We start from the raw sequence: 15,409 nt of genomic DNA, 5'->3' as shown, positions 1-15,409 counted from the left end.
TTGAACATAATCCCTTCTCAGAAAATAAGAGATTTTGAGTTTCTCATATTAACACAATAATAACTCTATGCACTAATATCATATTAAAGTTATACTAGAGATCTTAGAACTACAAGAGAATCATTCAAAATATATTTAAAATTACTTATAAATTTGAATTCTAGGTTACTCAAAATAGTTGAAAAAATCAATTTATAATTTATAAAAGTGCAACCCTAGGTATAGCAAGGAAGAGTTATATTTTTTTTAACTCAATCTTTGTTAGAGCTGGGGTTTCATGGCCTCCTCGAGAGAAGCTAAGAGAAAATACTGAAAATGAGAAAAAGTTATGGATTATCAGGTTAATAAAGAGGATGAGGCCAAAATAAGATTAAGGTATTTAAAAGGTGGCCATGAGGTCTTAGATTCAATCCTATTATGTCTTATTTCAACTTTTTTTTATTTTTTTTTTATTTTTTTACTAATATAATTTAACTGTTGCAATAACCTTAATTGAGTTTAATTTGGTTTAATAAAAATAATATTTTTTAATCTAAACTCATCATTCAATCTCACTTAAGTATCTCAATATTTAGTGTAACACTCCTCTTTGATTTACATCATAATTTAATTTTTTTTATTACTTCATCCATGACTAAATATTTGATGATCCTTTATATATATGAGGTTTAAAATTTAAATTTTATTATTTGAATTATATTTAAACTTATTCAAGTCGACCAATTAAAATTCAACCTTAACTTCTAGTCATTATGTGCATGCTTATTACTATAACTTAACTTCATATTAAGTCAAGTCTACTAACACATTTGAACTTGTTGCATTATAATGTAAACATTAATACTTATACATACTCAACCAATATTTTATAGAATATTAAAAATAATATTATTGAAAAACATGTACTTTAATGTTATGAGTTAAAAATATGAACATATTATTTATCGTATTCATGAATTTTTTAAATATCACAAAATGTATTTCCTTTTTTCTTTTCTTTCTCAAGATCAAACATATTTAGACAAGGCAAGCATCAAGGGAGTGAAATGTGAACACTTCATAAGCTTTATTGATTCAGCCAATAACAAATGCTATATTCAGTCACAAATTTTGTTGCAATCTTGAAAACAAAGGAGAAGCACCACATACTGAACAAGAGAGTTTGTTGCTCTTAGGTGGCGGTAGCTTTGTAGCCCACAATGCTTCTTGTCATGTAAAAGCTACTTAAAACTTGTCTACAGAAACACCATTCCTGACTACTTCATATGCATCTCGGCTCCGGGTTTTCTTCAGTCCAGTGGCAAAATGGACCTTGGTTCCTTCAGTGGACACACAACTTACTTTCACCCAAATCAAGACCTTAGTCTTAATTCCCTCGATATCAGCCAGCTTTCCCTTCTCCAAGTATCCAGTCACTGTGGTGAAGAAACGCAAGACCGATGAATCCTTGTACCCGACTTCACATACAGATGGTATGAATACAGCAAGCTTCCCTGTCTCTTCATTGAACTCATAGTTGGTGGCGTCCTCCGGGAAGAGGCCTATTGGCATATCGTACTCCTTTAGTAGTTCAGCCAATGGTTTCTGCATCTTTCCTGGGACACAATTTTTTCCAATTAGTAGTACAATAAGATGTGAGGGAGCATCCAAACACTTGTTACATGATATGCAATTTAAGATGAGAAACAAAAGAAAAGGTCATAACTTATGAATTCCATATTAGTTAATGAAGAAGGAAAGATTTTCAATAGAACATTTTGTTTTGTTTCTCTAGATAAAATCAGTTAAATGCAAGGACAAGCTTGTCACCTCCATCAAATATCAAAAGGAAAAGGAATACATGTATCTCTTCTAGCTCGTGACTTATTAACATGATGAAGGCCAGTATGATAATTATCTAAAATTATAGGAAGTTGATTATCTGTGATGTTGTAAGGATGCATGTTTTCTCTGCTGTTCTCCTCATGAACACAGCAAAAATGACTGAGGAACCAAAAAGTAATGGGTGTCAGTTAAAAGATATGAACCCATTTAGACCGGAACTGCACTTTGAAGAATGTGACTTACTTTCTTTAGTGTTTTAAGGTCACAGATGTCTGCTTGGTGCATAGGCTACTTTGTGTGTGGTAAACCAGATGTAGAATGCCAATGTTGTGATCTTCCTTGATCACCATACTATGCACATTCAATTATCTAATGTAAATAGTGAAAATATGCGTTTGCAGAATGAATTGTTATAAATAAGTTAAGCTAGGGCATAATGGAAAAAGTATGATACTTGTATTTATGATACACAAATATATCTTCAAATAATGTAGATGTTCATCATCGTCCAATAGCAAAAGCATTTCAGAGCAAGGATTTAAATATTTGATGGATTGGTTACTGATATATTCCAAGATATTTATCAGTCTAACCAAGTACCAATATTGAAATGTATGGCTTGATACAAGTACTACAACCAATTCACAATCAGAATATGAATAACTAAAGGAACAACAACTCACTATGACGAAAATAGTCAAATGAGTGCATGTGATATCTTAAGGAAAAGCTCATTCTTCATCGGTTACTTCAGAATCAGAATGAGACCAATCTAGATTAACAAGAAGAGGACATTTGAAAATCGAGTAAGCATTGATTTCATTTTCTAAGAAAAACTTAAAAAGTAAATAAATAATGTCAATAGAATGGAGCAGAGGAAAATTGGAGATCATATATGCACCTTTGATTTTGTTGACTAGCCATTTTGCTCCTCCTTCGATGCTGTTGGAAAGTGACTGATAATAAAAAGCAAGATCATCACCATGAGAGAAAATATGGTTAGCACAAATATGCATCAATTCAAATAGATCAACTTTTATATGCATATAACCATTCCAAATTTAGTTTGTTTATGCATAATCTTCAACTCGAGCTCCTATATTCCATATAGGGTCACAGCGCTACACAGAATTACCCATCTACAAATAATTACTTCAGTCCTCTTATTGACAGAACTAAATTTGGAAGTCGAATAATGCACAAAATGCATGTTTACCTTGCTAAATCTTGACTACCATACACCATTTTGAAAATGACAATTTCTAATAAGAGTATCATTTCACGAATTCTGCTCTCCAAAACACTTGTCATTGGACATCTACTGATCCTAATGATCAATGCGGCTTCCAAATTCAATGACCCGTAACATAAGCATTCAAAATAATTTATTATTCAATATATATGAGATTAATAAAGAACTCCCAGCAAACAAATCCATGGCAACACAATATGGGTTACCAAAATCAGAATCTTTATACAGTTACCACGCAAGATCGGCCACAATTCACCTTCCAATTCAACATTAGGCATCGAGATTTCAACTTAAAAGGTCAACCCCAATCATCGCCTAAAAATAAAATCGATATCGAGTGCGAGACGGCAAATCGAACCAATGCAGTTATCGTACACCAGAAGAAAGCAATGAGCAACTGCGTCAAACATCGGATCCAATTTAAAGATTCTAGGGATGGCGCATAGACGAAAAGCTTACATTGATGTCGTCACCGACGGAGGAGATCTCTTTGCCGGCTTTCTTGTTGAACCAGTAGGTTCCGGCCTTGTTCATTATCTGATCCATCTCCCCTGCCCCTCTCTCTCACCCACTCTCGTGGAATCGAGATCCCAATTCCCTTTCTTCGTCGTCTGCGTAAGAAGAATACGAGGGGGAAGAGGGATAGGACTCCTTTCTGTTTCCTTCCCGTATTATTTGTCGCGTTTGTCGATTTCCATCCGCATAAAAAGGTTCCGATTGAACCTGTCCAACAATATTTGAACCGGACCAGACTCGAACCAGAATCGATCCGGTAGGACAATATATATATATAAGGGCACATGTAAAAACTAACAATTAATATAGACCGCACTTCCGTGGGCCGGTGGAATCCGTTCCTCGTTGAACCCGGTCGAACCGGCCCAAGAAATATGATTATTTCCCAAACGGTCAAATCAAATTGGGAGAGTTCGCAGATTCATCGAGTCCGGCCGACGGCGAAGGTTCTTCATCTCTTCCGACGATCTTTTCCCGGATCAGATTAGCCCAATTCTTAAGATTCCCTCAATAGATCCGTAGGGTTCGTTTACTTTTTGGTTTAATTTACTGTCTTCTTACCTATCTGTTGTTCCTCCGTGAGTCTTACGGAAGATTTTGTTTAATCTTCCCAGATCAAGATCATGCCTTCTCTTGCTGACTCCAGCATCCATGGGTTTTAATTTGATGCAAACTTGCTGTCGTCTACCTGTTGGAAGGTAAGTCTTGGATTAATTTTGTGCCTTTTATGCTTAGTAAAGCGGATTTCCATATACGAATTGTTACTTGGTATGAATGTAGAGATCATCATTTCAATCGCGAACTAATTGAAAGTTTTTGTTCTTCATGTACTTCAATTAGGAATTATGAATTCGATGTTTAGTGCTCCCACATGGTTGTCAAGCAGTGTAGATGTTCCACCCACATGCTATTTGAGGGTAGGCCTTGCGACCTGGGAGACCAAGTTCGAGTCTGAGAAATAGCGTCTGTAAATATAGTGGTAAGGTTGCGGACCATCTCCAGACCCGTATGGACGGGAGCCTTGGTTCACCCTTTTTAAGTGTTTATTTGCCCCTGAAAAAACCAAGGTAGAGAGGGAACATGAGTTACTTGTCAAAATTAGCATGCTATATCCTTTGAATTATTTATATTGAATAACAATGATCTTATATACCAAGACTCTGGACATTAAGGTGGAAGATATTCCAAATACAGAAACACAAAATTTCCGGAGAACCGAGAGCTGATATACACCAATAATAGTTATTCACTGTTAATTGATGAAGCTGGAGAGTGCTCTGATACTTTTTGCTGGCAATGATGTGGTGAGAGCTTTGCGTTCGTCGCAGTCATCTTAGTTGGTGACATGGGGAGTGTTTTCTGAATGGCATGTGTATATATGTACAGTTTCTATATTAGTTTCTGTGCATTGCATTTTCAAGAATAAGAAGCCATCTACAAATTTTCTTCTTAAGCATGGTTACTGGGCATGTAAATCACATACAAATTTTATTTTACCCTTGTATATTTTATATTAGAAACCACAAACCTCAGAGCTGAAATATGCTTCTTAGGTCTTTAATTTAACATTAAATATGTCATCACCTTGTTTTTAACATCCTTACTCTACATTTATCTTTTATATTCTATCTATTAAAGCTCTTATTTAGTTCTAGCTGCTTTCCAAATGAAAATGCAATATTTTTATATGAAATTATAAGATCAACCATTCTTTAGTTATAAACACAGGATCTTTAGGATTTTATGTGTAGGAGTCAGCCACTATAAATTAGTATCTTGAATCTGTTCCATATTAAAAATATTTTGCACGATTGATAATCTCAATCGAAAGGAGGGCAAGGAAAAGATGACCAAAAATATGGATTTCAATAAAAATATTCATGGATTTTATTTGATCATATCACTTCTAACAGTGATCAACAATATGATCACCATCCAGAGAACATGACACTTGCAACGGATGTCTTCAGCCAATCTTGTGCCCTTTATTTGTCTTGAGCTTCCATTCTCAGTAAAATGGATTTTCATACATCAATCATTTAGTAGTAGAACACTGATGATTATGAACTTAGTATGACTAGAGAATTCAGCGTTTCAATCACTAATTGGTCATGTGGCTGGTTTATGAAAGTTGTATGTGTGCTAATAGTTTAGTTTTATATGGTTTCTTTCATTGGAGAGTTGTAGAGCTGCCATTGCTGAACCGCCAATTGCGGAGTTCAGCCTGCCGAAGCTATTGTAGTGCGCTGTTGCAGCATTACCGAGTCACCAATTACGAGTTCAGCCTGCGGAACTCATTAACTGCCGAGTTCAGCTTGCCGAACCAATTATAGATCAGCTGCTGTTGCAGCATTGCCGACAAGTTCAGCTTGCTGAACTCATCGACTGCCAAGTTCAGCTTGCCAAACTTGTTGTAGAGCTGTTGTTGCATGTGGCACAGCTTTGCTGAGTCACCAATTGTGAGTTCAGCTTGCTGAACTCATTGACTGTCGAGTTCAGCTTGCCGAACTTGTTTTAGATCAGCTCCTGTTGCAGCGTTGCCGACAAGTGCAGCTTGCCAAACTCATTGACTGCTGATTTCATTTTGCCGAACTTGTCATAGAGCTGCTGTTGCATGTAGTGCAGGATTGCCAAACCCATTGATTGCCGCGTTCGGCTTGCCAAAGCCATTGTGGTGTGCCCTCCTAGTGCCATTCTGTTACTGCAGAATTTAGTTGCTTGATTTGGATGCAGATTTGGAGCCAACTGATGTTCCTTCCACATCTATCATAGTTCAATCTCGGCCGACACCACTCTTGTCTGACCTTGAGGGTACCGAACCCATCGAACTTCGATGAGGTCAAACCTTGCCGACTCCAAAGAGATCGAACCCTACCGACCTCGAAGAGGCCGAATCCTGCTGACTCCAAAGAGGCCGAACCCTTCAGAACTACGTCGGAGGCATTCTCAACTAAGGCCCCTTCGATGCTTAAGTTAGTTTTGAGTTTAGAAGATTCGGTCAATGACTTAAATAGCATTGGGAAAAAGTGTTCGGAAGCATACCTTGAGAGCTCTTTTATAGTGGGCTCTTTGGACAGTGACTCCTGTAATCAACACTAATTACAAAGGGTTGTTGCTGAGGTGTCAGTCATGTGTCGACCACATGTCGGTCACATGCTGACCACATGTTAGTCATGTGGTGATAGCCACGTGGCACTGAGGTGGTAGCCACATGGCACTGATGTGGCATCCATGAGGTGGTGGGTGGTATCCATGTGACACTAAGGTAGTAGTCACATAGCGCTGATGTGGTAGTCACTTGGCTCTAATGTGGCACCAACGTGGCGGTGGGTGACATCCATGTGGCGCTAACGTGGCATCCGCATGGCACTGATGTGGCATCCACATGGCATTGAGGTGGCAGCCACATCATCCATGTCATTTTCCCATAACAGATAGTTTTGCAGCTTAATATGAATTTTCTGTTGTTGCCCCAGATAGTTATTTTCCTCCATTTTGTTTCTTCATCCAATTTTATAGTTTATGATTCTCCTGCATTATCTATCAACCTTATTCTATGAGCCTTTTCTGCACATGATTCAGAATCTGTATTTCATATATATATATATATATATATATATATATATATATATATAACCTTGTGGAAAGTTTCAGACAAAGAAATATATTCGAGGCTAAGTACCGATATCTGACAGCATGTAGTTAATCAATGTGGTTAGGACAGTTATTTTCAGTTACCTTGAACTCTTACCAGGTAAAAGCGGTGCTTATAATCCTATTGAATGTCTGTCTGTTGAATGAGCATATAATACCAAGTTCCAATGCCACAATATGACAACAAATGTAGAGAGATGCATTTGGTTGTCATACATCTAAATCTAGACAAAACTATTAATTTGTAACAGTATGATCCTAAGAAATTTTAAAAAATAATCACGATTATATTATAAAGACTAATGGCTGGAGTGGGGGAATAGACCTTTTCTTGCGTGTTATTTGTAAATCATGGATACTATGATGCACATATGTTTTCTGAAAGTGGGTACAGCTGCATGCATGTTACTAAAGTAAGCAGAAACTATAATATGTTTTTTTGAAGTATTACATCTATAAGACTTCATATCATATTTTGAGTCTCTCATGAAGGCTGACGGAGACACCTTTTGTCCCAAGAGAGAGGCTTTTGAAGCATCAGCAATATTTCCAGAGTGTTCAGAAACATACATACTTGAAAGAGTGATATGACAGGAAACTTTTTCTTGTTCGGTAAGCTTGTCGTAGGGATGATAGCCCGTGCAGAACTCAGTAATTTGATGTTTGACTGAATCTTGTTCTTGAAGTGTTGCTGTTAAACATCTTTGATAACAGGTAACATATTTTGATCTTTGCAAGTGTTTTGCATCGAAAACATTACACTAATGCTTGACTCATCAGTAAGCCAGGCAAAAGCTGTGTGCAACAGGAGAGTGACCATGATGCTACATGGTGCAAAAGTAATGCTAAAGAGAAATGGCACTGCAGTTTTGAAGAACTTGTATTATGGGCTTTCGCTGTCCTTGTAATAGGTTCTAAGCTTCAGGTTAAAGGAGTTTGCCACGATCCGGTACTAGCAAAATATGGCAGACATGCTTCCTTTTTCTTGAGCTCCCTTTGTTAGCTGGGTCAGGTAAGCTTTTTCAGGCTCGATGCATCTCTTGAAGTATCTAGATTGTTGGAAATTTCCACCTGATCTGCAACCTTCGAACATGCGAGTTTGCATCCATATTTTGCTAGATTTTATATATCCTAAAGAGAAACAAAATTTGGTTGGTGTATCAATATGCAGGTTTGTTTGAAATTCCAGCTCCCACAAAGAAATCTATTGCTGATAGAAACAGCATCTTTCTCCTCCTGTTTTGGAGTCCCTAATTATGCCCGTTTAATGACGATATCTAATCTGAAATACTACAATTTGTGTATTTTACTATTTGTGTTCCATCGATTGAATTCAGTCAGCAATGCTGTCACTGGCATTAGAAAATTAAAATATCTTTATTCCATATGCAAGGCTACATTAACAAACAGTTTGATTATAGGTTGGTCTTGTTAATGTTTAGCATTGCACTCATAAACTGTAATTATTATCTTGTCATCTTTATTTATGATTTATGATTTTCATATTATAATTAATCAAAAGACATGTGATGTAGGAAGAGATCGCAATTTATTTTTACAATAAAGTAATGAAAGTAGAGATTCTGTGATAATAAAAGAACAAACAGAGAGAAAAGATAATAATAAGAAGATAAAAATATAGTTTTATATTACTAACACATAATAAGAAAAACTCATAATGAAAGAAAATAACTTAGTTTATTGATTTATTCTTAAACGATTTTTATTACAATATTTTTTACATATTTTATACCATTAGCACAAGAAAACAATTCATTCTATCACATGATGCATTCTATAATGATCCTCATTATTTTGATAGGCATCAAGTACAAGGGGAAAATAAAAGAGAAAAACTCAATAAAAAAAAGAATATAAATGTATTTAGGCTAATCGGATAATTAATATTTTATCTTCTTTGGAAAAGATAATTTCCATATTCATCTTATCAAATAATCTTCCTTTTTTTTCATTATTATCAATATAGGAAACTAACTTAGAATTTTATCTAAATAAAAATAATTGAAGATCATTTTTAAGTGATAGAAATTTCAACATGAAATTTTGGTCAATGTGACAAATTGGATCGATGAGATCCGCGTAGACGATGGTGGGAAGTTGAATTGACATAGTATGCGAAATTAATTGGGAAGGTTTTGTACAAGACGTGCAAGAGTGGATTTTGTGATGGCCAATTCATACGGATAAAAGAAGCAATTGTGTTTCATCATATTGAGTACAATGTCATTACTATTTTCTTAATGTTCCTCTGTGGCTACAAGATTGCTTGTAACTTAAGCTATACTTAAATATTAGATGCATTATGTGCATATTTCCAATGACAAGAGTATATAATTAAAGTGAATATAAATTTCTTTTCCTTGCAATTTAAGCATGGGCTTTCCATTAATTGAATCGGTCAAAATTAGGTTACGAAGGTCAACATTAAGTGATGAGAGAAAGAGTAGAAGACTTGACCCGCACGCTTGCGGCGCAGGTGTCCTCTTCGGAAACGGAAGCCGCGGGAGTCTTCGCGAGCAAGAAAGCCACGCACCTTCGCTGAATCCCCGCGCGCCGCGTGTTCGACAGCTGCGCCAGCCGTCGCGACACGTCATCCTTTGATACCCTCGCGGAAGCCTCTCGTCTTCTATATAAGTATCTTCGTCCCCGAACCCCCACGCCTCTCGGAGCGCGCGAGCATGGCGATGGAACAGGAAAGGTAACAATCGCGATCACTTCCTCCGCGTGTGTTCTTCTGCATCATCTCTTATCTTGCGGAATCTTTTGTCATTGTTTCTTTTTGTGATCTGGGTTTATGCATCTGGTACTGGTTTCGATGATTTGTTCGGTTGATGGAAGGGCAAAAGCGCTTCCTTTGATCGAGTGATGGTGATTTTTCCTTTTGATCTATGAGTTCACCGGATGTTACATTAGCTAAAGAGGAGGATGGTGTCATTGCTCCAAGATGAGATGGATGGAGGCGTACTGTGGTAAATGGTAATTGGAGGGAAGAAAATTAACGGAGCAGAGAGCAACAGGAAGGAGATCCGACTTAAGCTTTCTTGTAGATGTAGGCCAGCGGATGTGCCCGCTAGGTGGCTGACGAAATGGCCGTCGACCAATGTTGCGGTTGTCTATGGACCGGTTGGAGATCGCGGTCTAGGCGCGCGTAGCGGTGGTGTCAGACATGTCATGAGCAGAATGCTCCTTAGATAGATGGATTTGGCCTTGTGTTTAGCAAGCGGTTAGGTGATGGCTAAACGTCCACGATCCTCCATCAGCAGATGATCTCCAGATCATTTGTGTGTCAAAGCTTATTCGATATTTCTCTGTTCTAGTGTTGATTGTGAAGATATATTGGGGGTCTCGGTACATGTTGGGTTGTTGATCTAAAATGCAGTTGAATTGATGTGAAAAATGGAGAAGCTTGACAGATTTATCAGTTGTGTCTCGATGATTATTTTACAGAACTGAATAGTGTTTGGGCTAGGAAAACAGGATCAACATATAGAGTTTAAAGAAAAAAATCTTATCTAAAATCTTAATAATGAGTGAGAATGTGATGATGGTGTCCAATCTGTTCATAAGTTCTTGTCTCAACCGAAGTTCCTCTTAGATTTGTTTTTATGTTAGATATACTCTAATCAGGAGGTGCCTCTTCATGTTTGTCACCTGATTAAAATTTGTTTGTTTCATGCACTCGTACCACAGGATCTTTTTAATTCTGAACTCTCTATTCCTTCTTCCATTATGGTCTCAATAGGAGAAACTCGGCCAGAGTGCTGTAGTTACATTGTTTTGGCTACTGATTTGAATTTAATATCTTTGTAATAATAGTTATTATTTCTATGCTTCTCTGTTCTTGTTAGAGAAGGAATTCATTTATCTATGATCAAACTAAACCGAACCATGCATGAATATCTTCATATACCTTTTAACATTTGCTCGTATTGATATATGGAACAGCTTTCTGTTCTCGGTGTCAAATTATTCTGTGTTCTTCCATTAATATATTATTCTGGAGAATTAAATTGTTCTTTTTTTCCTTTTCTTTAAGGAAAAAGCGACAACCACGAAGGGGGCATGATGGTCCCAACTCTGTGGCAGAAACTATTGCTCGATGGAGAGATCACAACGATCAACTGGATGCTGATAATTGTGTCCGTCGAGCACCGGCAAAAGGTTCAAAGAAAGGTTGTATGAAAGGCAAAGGAGGTCCAGATAATCCAAACTGCCAATACCGTGGTGTCAGGCAGCGAACATGGGGCAAATGGGTCGCCGAGATCCGAGAACCCAATCGTGGTAATCGACTGTGGTTAGGCACCTTCCCAACTGCGCTGGAAGCTGCTGTTGCTTATGACGAAGCTGCGAGAGCTATGTATGGACCTTATGCCCGTCTCAACTTGCCCGAACGTTATGGTGATAGTCAACTTGGTGCAACTAATGGATCATGCGAATCCTGCATGACATCGCATCAGTCTCATTCGGATGTCGGTATTTCAAGCTCAGGGGAAACCGAGGTGATACCAAAAATCGAGAAGATGGATGAGCGGGACAATGGACTATCATCAGCAGGCGCTCCAATGAGCACCCCATCAGGCAATCACAAGATGGAGCATTCTCAACCTGGATATTGGAATGAGGATTTCCCTATAGATGAATTTTTCTTGGAAGCATTGTTAGAGGGGATGGATGCTGATTGCACCGGTACTTATCACCAAATTGGCATGGGTGACGGTGATGCTTATCAGCGACGCGGTGATGTCTCGGATTTCCCATTCCACCCTCAGAACGCTGACGCCGAGATGCTTGGGGCTTTCCCTCACATAGATGAAGGCCTAAATGGTTTTGATCCCGATGACTATTTCTTATGGCCTATCGAAGGAGACTAAGAATGTGGATTGGCCGAGGAGTGAAAGTTACTCTGGAGCTCTTCAAAGAAGGATTTCAGCTTTGACATTCTTACTTGCAGAGTTCACTCTGTGGGTGGCATATGCATGCGTTAGCATTAGTCCACCCTTCTGGTGATATACTTTTTATGTATAGTAGAATGACACTATTTTGGATATAGTTCATTGAAGCTGGCTGGTTCTCCATAGGTTTGGAAATGAGGGAACAAAGCTTCATCCTCTAGTTTTGCTGACCTGTTCATATCCCTCCTTTTCTTTCCCTTTACCTTGAAACCTTATCCTTGTTACAGATATCAAAGAGGATCAAACATGAAAGTGTAAAGCATTTGCTGTTTTTAGAACTTCAGAATATCATGTGCATATTTGAGGATGTTGTTAATATTAAGAGTTCTGATCTGCTTGTCTCTCATTATTCTATATAATGATCTGATATACTATTGAAATTGTAGTGGTGATTGTACAACTATTTATGCGAGAGATGAAACTTCTGTTGTAACATCAAGTAAACTTTGAGCGTGATAATACTTCATCACATTGATAGAATAAGCTTAATAATAGGAATGAATTTTATTACATCGATTGGATGATTTCAGTTCATTTTTGTTGTGTTGCACAATTGACTAAACAGTCGTTCCTTCTTTTGTGTGCATCACGACGACAAGAGCAACTCAAAATCTTTTTGAAGCTTTCTGCTGCTGTATTCTCTTTTTCATTGTTTCTTTTTCCACAAGAAAGATGAGTGTGGCCGAAGTCATAGCTACCAATTTTCTCTTTGGAGCTTGTCATGGCCAAGGGAATTAATTACTTGTATTCCCTGAATCTTACAGAATTATTTTCATGACATCTACTTTCTGTTTGACTCTCTTAATGTTCTAAACATCTCATAGGTATTTTTTTGCTTTCTGCCATTGATCCTTTTGCATTGCAGTTTGTAACTCAATGTTAAATCACTATAATTTTTTCTGTTCGAGATAAAATAAAAATATATGATATCTGCTCGTAAAGGATCAACCTCTAGTGTCGAGTAATCTTATATTTACGTGTCACAGAGTAATCTCATATTTATGTAACAATTACGGCCGCAAGATTTCTTGAGTTGGGCCGTCGTAATACCTTAAATATGTGTCAGTAATTATCTTAATGAGTCAGGACTTAAGTCATGACCTGAGTCGTGACTTAAGTCACGCATGAGGTGTTCTCCGTTAGATTGGGCTCCCGTGGTAGCTTCCTCACATGGCCGTCCCCCTCCCACCACGCCATCAATGATTCCTCCGCTTCGTCTCTCTGCTTGCCATCTTTGTTTACTCCTCTCCTCCCTCGTCACCAACTCAACTCCACGCAGTACACCAGTCAACAGTGATGAGTTCGCCCTGACAACCCACTATCATCTCTCTCTCTCTCTCTCTCTATATATATATATATATATATTTATACTCAGCCTGCTCCGGAAGTCGAGCGAACCAACATGCCTTCACGTAGCATGACGAAGCATAACGTTGACGAACTTACAACTTCCCACGTCTGATTCATGGAGATTTCTGCAGGAGCACGCCATTAATTATCTGTGCAGGAAAGGAACCTTGTTCCAGTCTCTGTGTTTGGTGGTCCAAAGTGTTGCCTTAACAACCTTTGCTTATAGAATTTGCTTGAGACTCACTCCATCTCTTTTCTAAAGCCAAACTCCCCCACCACCACCACCACCACCACCACCACCACAAAGCACCACATAGCCATAGTTATTGGAAATAATAATTAACTCTAACTTTCATTAAAATAATAAAATAAGTTCAAAAAATAAAAATAAAAATAGAGAGCAGTGTAAATGTCATTCAAGTGTTGGAGAATAAATATGTTCCAACAGTAGCATATATGGTCGATCACCATCTCTCCGTCGTTCCAGATCAGCTCACAGCAGTACAAGACATGCCGGCCAAGCTTCCGTGGTCTCTCCTCGCCGTCATGGCGCTCCTCCTGGGGAGCACAGGCGTGTTCCCAGCGGCGGCGGCGGCGGTGGCGGGCGAGGCGGGGAGGAAGGTGACAGTGGCGGTGGAGGGGTTGGTCAGCTGCCAGGACTGCGCCAGCGTGGGGACGTGGGAGCTTGCCGGCTCCAGACGGCTACCGGCGGCCAGGGTGGGCATCACCTGCAAGGACCACAGGGGGCGGGTGGTGCTGTACAGGGCGGCGACGGCGGACGACAACGGGTACGTGTTCGCTGAGCTGTACACCACCACCATGCGCGGCGGCTACTTCGACCCGGCGGAGTCCTGCGCCGTGCGCCTCCTGGTGTCGCCCGACGACCGCTGCAGCAGCGTCACCGACGTCAACGGCGGCGACCGGGGGACGCCGCTGCGCTATCAGAACACCACCATCCCGGGGCAGTACGCCGACCTCGACGTGTATGTGGCGGGGCCGCTGGCCTTCAAGCCGGCCTACTGTCCCCCAAAGACGACTTAATCCTGAGATTGGGGTTGGATTTTTCTGTCTGCTGAATTCTTTGGATCAAACGAATTGTTGAGATTGATGTCTAACTTCAAATGGCAAATGGTGTTGTTTTCCTTCTCTCCGTCCCACAAAGTTATCGTTCATTCATTCTTATGATTCAAATATACTCCAATTAAATGTGTGATTTATATTTCATCATCTGATCTGATATGCATATTTACTCTTATTTCCATCTCTTATTAGTCTCTACCGTTAAAATAATACTTTCCTGAAATAATCAATCAATTGGAAATTATAAGTAGGATAAAATTATTCTTTTTCACATATATATATATATATATATATATATATATATATATATATATATATATATATATATATATATATATATATAACTTTATACTAGTCAATCAAATATCATCAAAATGGGCTAACAAGAAGTCCTAATGGGAATATTTTCTGAATTAGTTTTTGCTAGATCTTCATAATCATAAAATAGGGTCTTTATAAGTAAGATATAAATAGACTATCCATATCTCTATCTTCACATATATTCTGATTTAAGCATCGAAAAGGTCACGTCGTGTATATATATATATATATATATATATATATATATATATATATATATATATATATTAGTAAAATTTTAATAGGAATCTCATATATCAAAATCAATCATTTAAAAAAAAATAAAAGTTCTGTAACTAAACAATTAAGATTCATGGAAGAGAATTCCTTTTCCAAATTCAAAAATTAAATATGACTGTTCTTTCTCTTTGGAAGATGGATTAGGTCGGATCAAACTCAT

General features: G+C 38.2%; 3 protein-coding genes and 1 long non-coding RNA gene across 7 annotated transcripts; 3 read left to right on the top strand and 1 right to left on the bottom strand.

Annotated features, from left to right (window-relative positions):
* Positions 1–1,042: 1,042 nt before the first annotated feature.
* On the bottom strand, positions 1,043–3,765 carry LOC135671222 (uncharacterized protein At5g01610-like). Its single transcript, XM_065179212.1, has 3 exons — positions 3,536–3,765; positions 2,726–2,780; positions 1,043–1,595 (listed from the first exon to the last, which is right to left on the bottom strand). The coding sequence occupies exons 1-3, from the start codon at positions 3,620–3,622 to the stop codon at positions 1,225–1,227; spliced, it is 513 nt and encodes a 170-aa protein (XP_065035284.1). The 5' UTR covers positions 3,623–3,765; the 3' UTR covers positions 1,043–1,224.
* A 205-nt stretch (positions 3,766–3,970) lies between these two features.
* On the top strand, positions 3,971–8,631 carry LOC103974005 (uncharacterized). Of its 3 annotated transcripts, none has more exons than XR_001976544.2 (4): positions 3,971–4,115; positions 4,207–4,290; positions 7,739–7,960; positions 8,027–8,631. It is a non-coding gene; the product is annotated as an uncharacterized LOC103974005 (long non-coding RNA). The 3 variants fall into 3 exon arrangements; XR_010512694.1 differs by having other exon boundaries at positions 3,973–4,110; XR_010512693.1 differs by having other exon boundaries at positions 7,739–8,631.
* Positions 8,122–12,565, top strand: LOC103974007 (dehydration-responsive element-binding protein 2B). Of its 2 annotated transcripts, none has more exons than XM_065179337.1 (3): positions 8,122–8,258; positions 9,676–9,965; positions 11,304–12,565. In XM_065179337.1, exons 2-3 carry the CDS (start codon positions 9,946–9,948, stop codon positions 12,136–12,138), a joined length of 855 nt encoding a protein of 284 aa, XP_065035409.1. In that variant the 5' UTR covers positions 8,122–8,258; positions 9,676–9,945; the 3' UTR covers positions 12,139–12,565. The 2 variants fall into 2 exon arrangements, with proteins under 2 accessions (XP_065035409.1, XP_009386995.2); XM_009388720.3 differs by having other exon boundaries at positions 8,134–8,258; positions 9,744–9,965.
* A 1,460-nt stretch (positions 12,566–14,025) lies between these two features.
* On the top strand, positions 14,026–14,610 carry LOC135671139 (non-classical arabinogalactan protein 31-like). The gene has a single exon (XM_065179090.1). It carries the CDS (start codon positions 14,026–14,028, stop codon positions 14,608–14,610), a length of 585 nt encoding a protein of 194 aa, XP_065035162.1.
* The last annotated feature ends 799 nt before the right edge of the window (positions 14,611–15,409 follow it).

Source organism: Musa acuminata, unplaced genomic scaffold (genome assembly GCF_036884655.1).
Source record: "Musa acuminata AAA Group cultivar baxijiao unplaced genomic scaffold, Cavendish_Baxijiao_AAA HiC_scaffold_1138, whole genome shotgun sequence".
Taxonomy (NCBI): domain Eukaryota; kingdom Viridiplantae; phylum Streptophyta; class Magnoliopsida; order Zingiberales; family Musaceae; genus Musa; species Musa acuminata.
Note: the sequence above shows the minus strand (reverse complement) of the source record. Positions and strands in the feature narration are given on the sequence as shown.

What these genes read in the sequence shown, in the direction of transcription:
- LOC135671139 (XM_065179090.1), top strand. Translation starts at nt 14,026, where the DNA reads ATGGTCGATCACCATCTCTCCGTCGTTCCAGATCAGCTCACAGCAGTA.
- LOC103974007 (XM_065179337.1), top strand. Translation starts at nt 9,946, where the DNA reads ATGGCGATGGAACAGGAAAG. An exon ending in ATGGCGATGGAACAGGAAAG is followed by an intron (nt 9,966 to 11,303) that starts GTAACAATCGCG and finishes CTTTTCTTTAAG; the next exon opens with GAAAAAGCGACAACCACGAA.
- LOC135671222 (XM_065179212.1), bottom strand. Translation starts at nt 3,622, where the DNA reads ATGGATCAGATAATGAACAAGGCCGGAACCTACTGGTTCAACAAGAAA. An exon ending in CCGTCGGTGACGACATCAAT is followed by an intron (nt 2,781 to 3,535) that starts GTAAGCTTTTCG and finishes TTTTATTATCAG; the next exon opens with TCACTTTCCAACAGCATCGA. An exon ending in GCTAGTCAACAAAATCAAAG is followed by an intron (nt 1,596 to 2,725) that starts GTGCATATATGA and finishes ATTGTGTCCCAG; the next exon opens with GAAAGATGCAGAAACCATTG.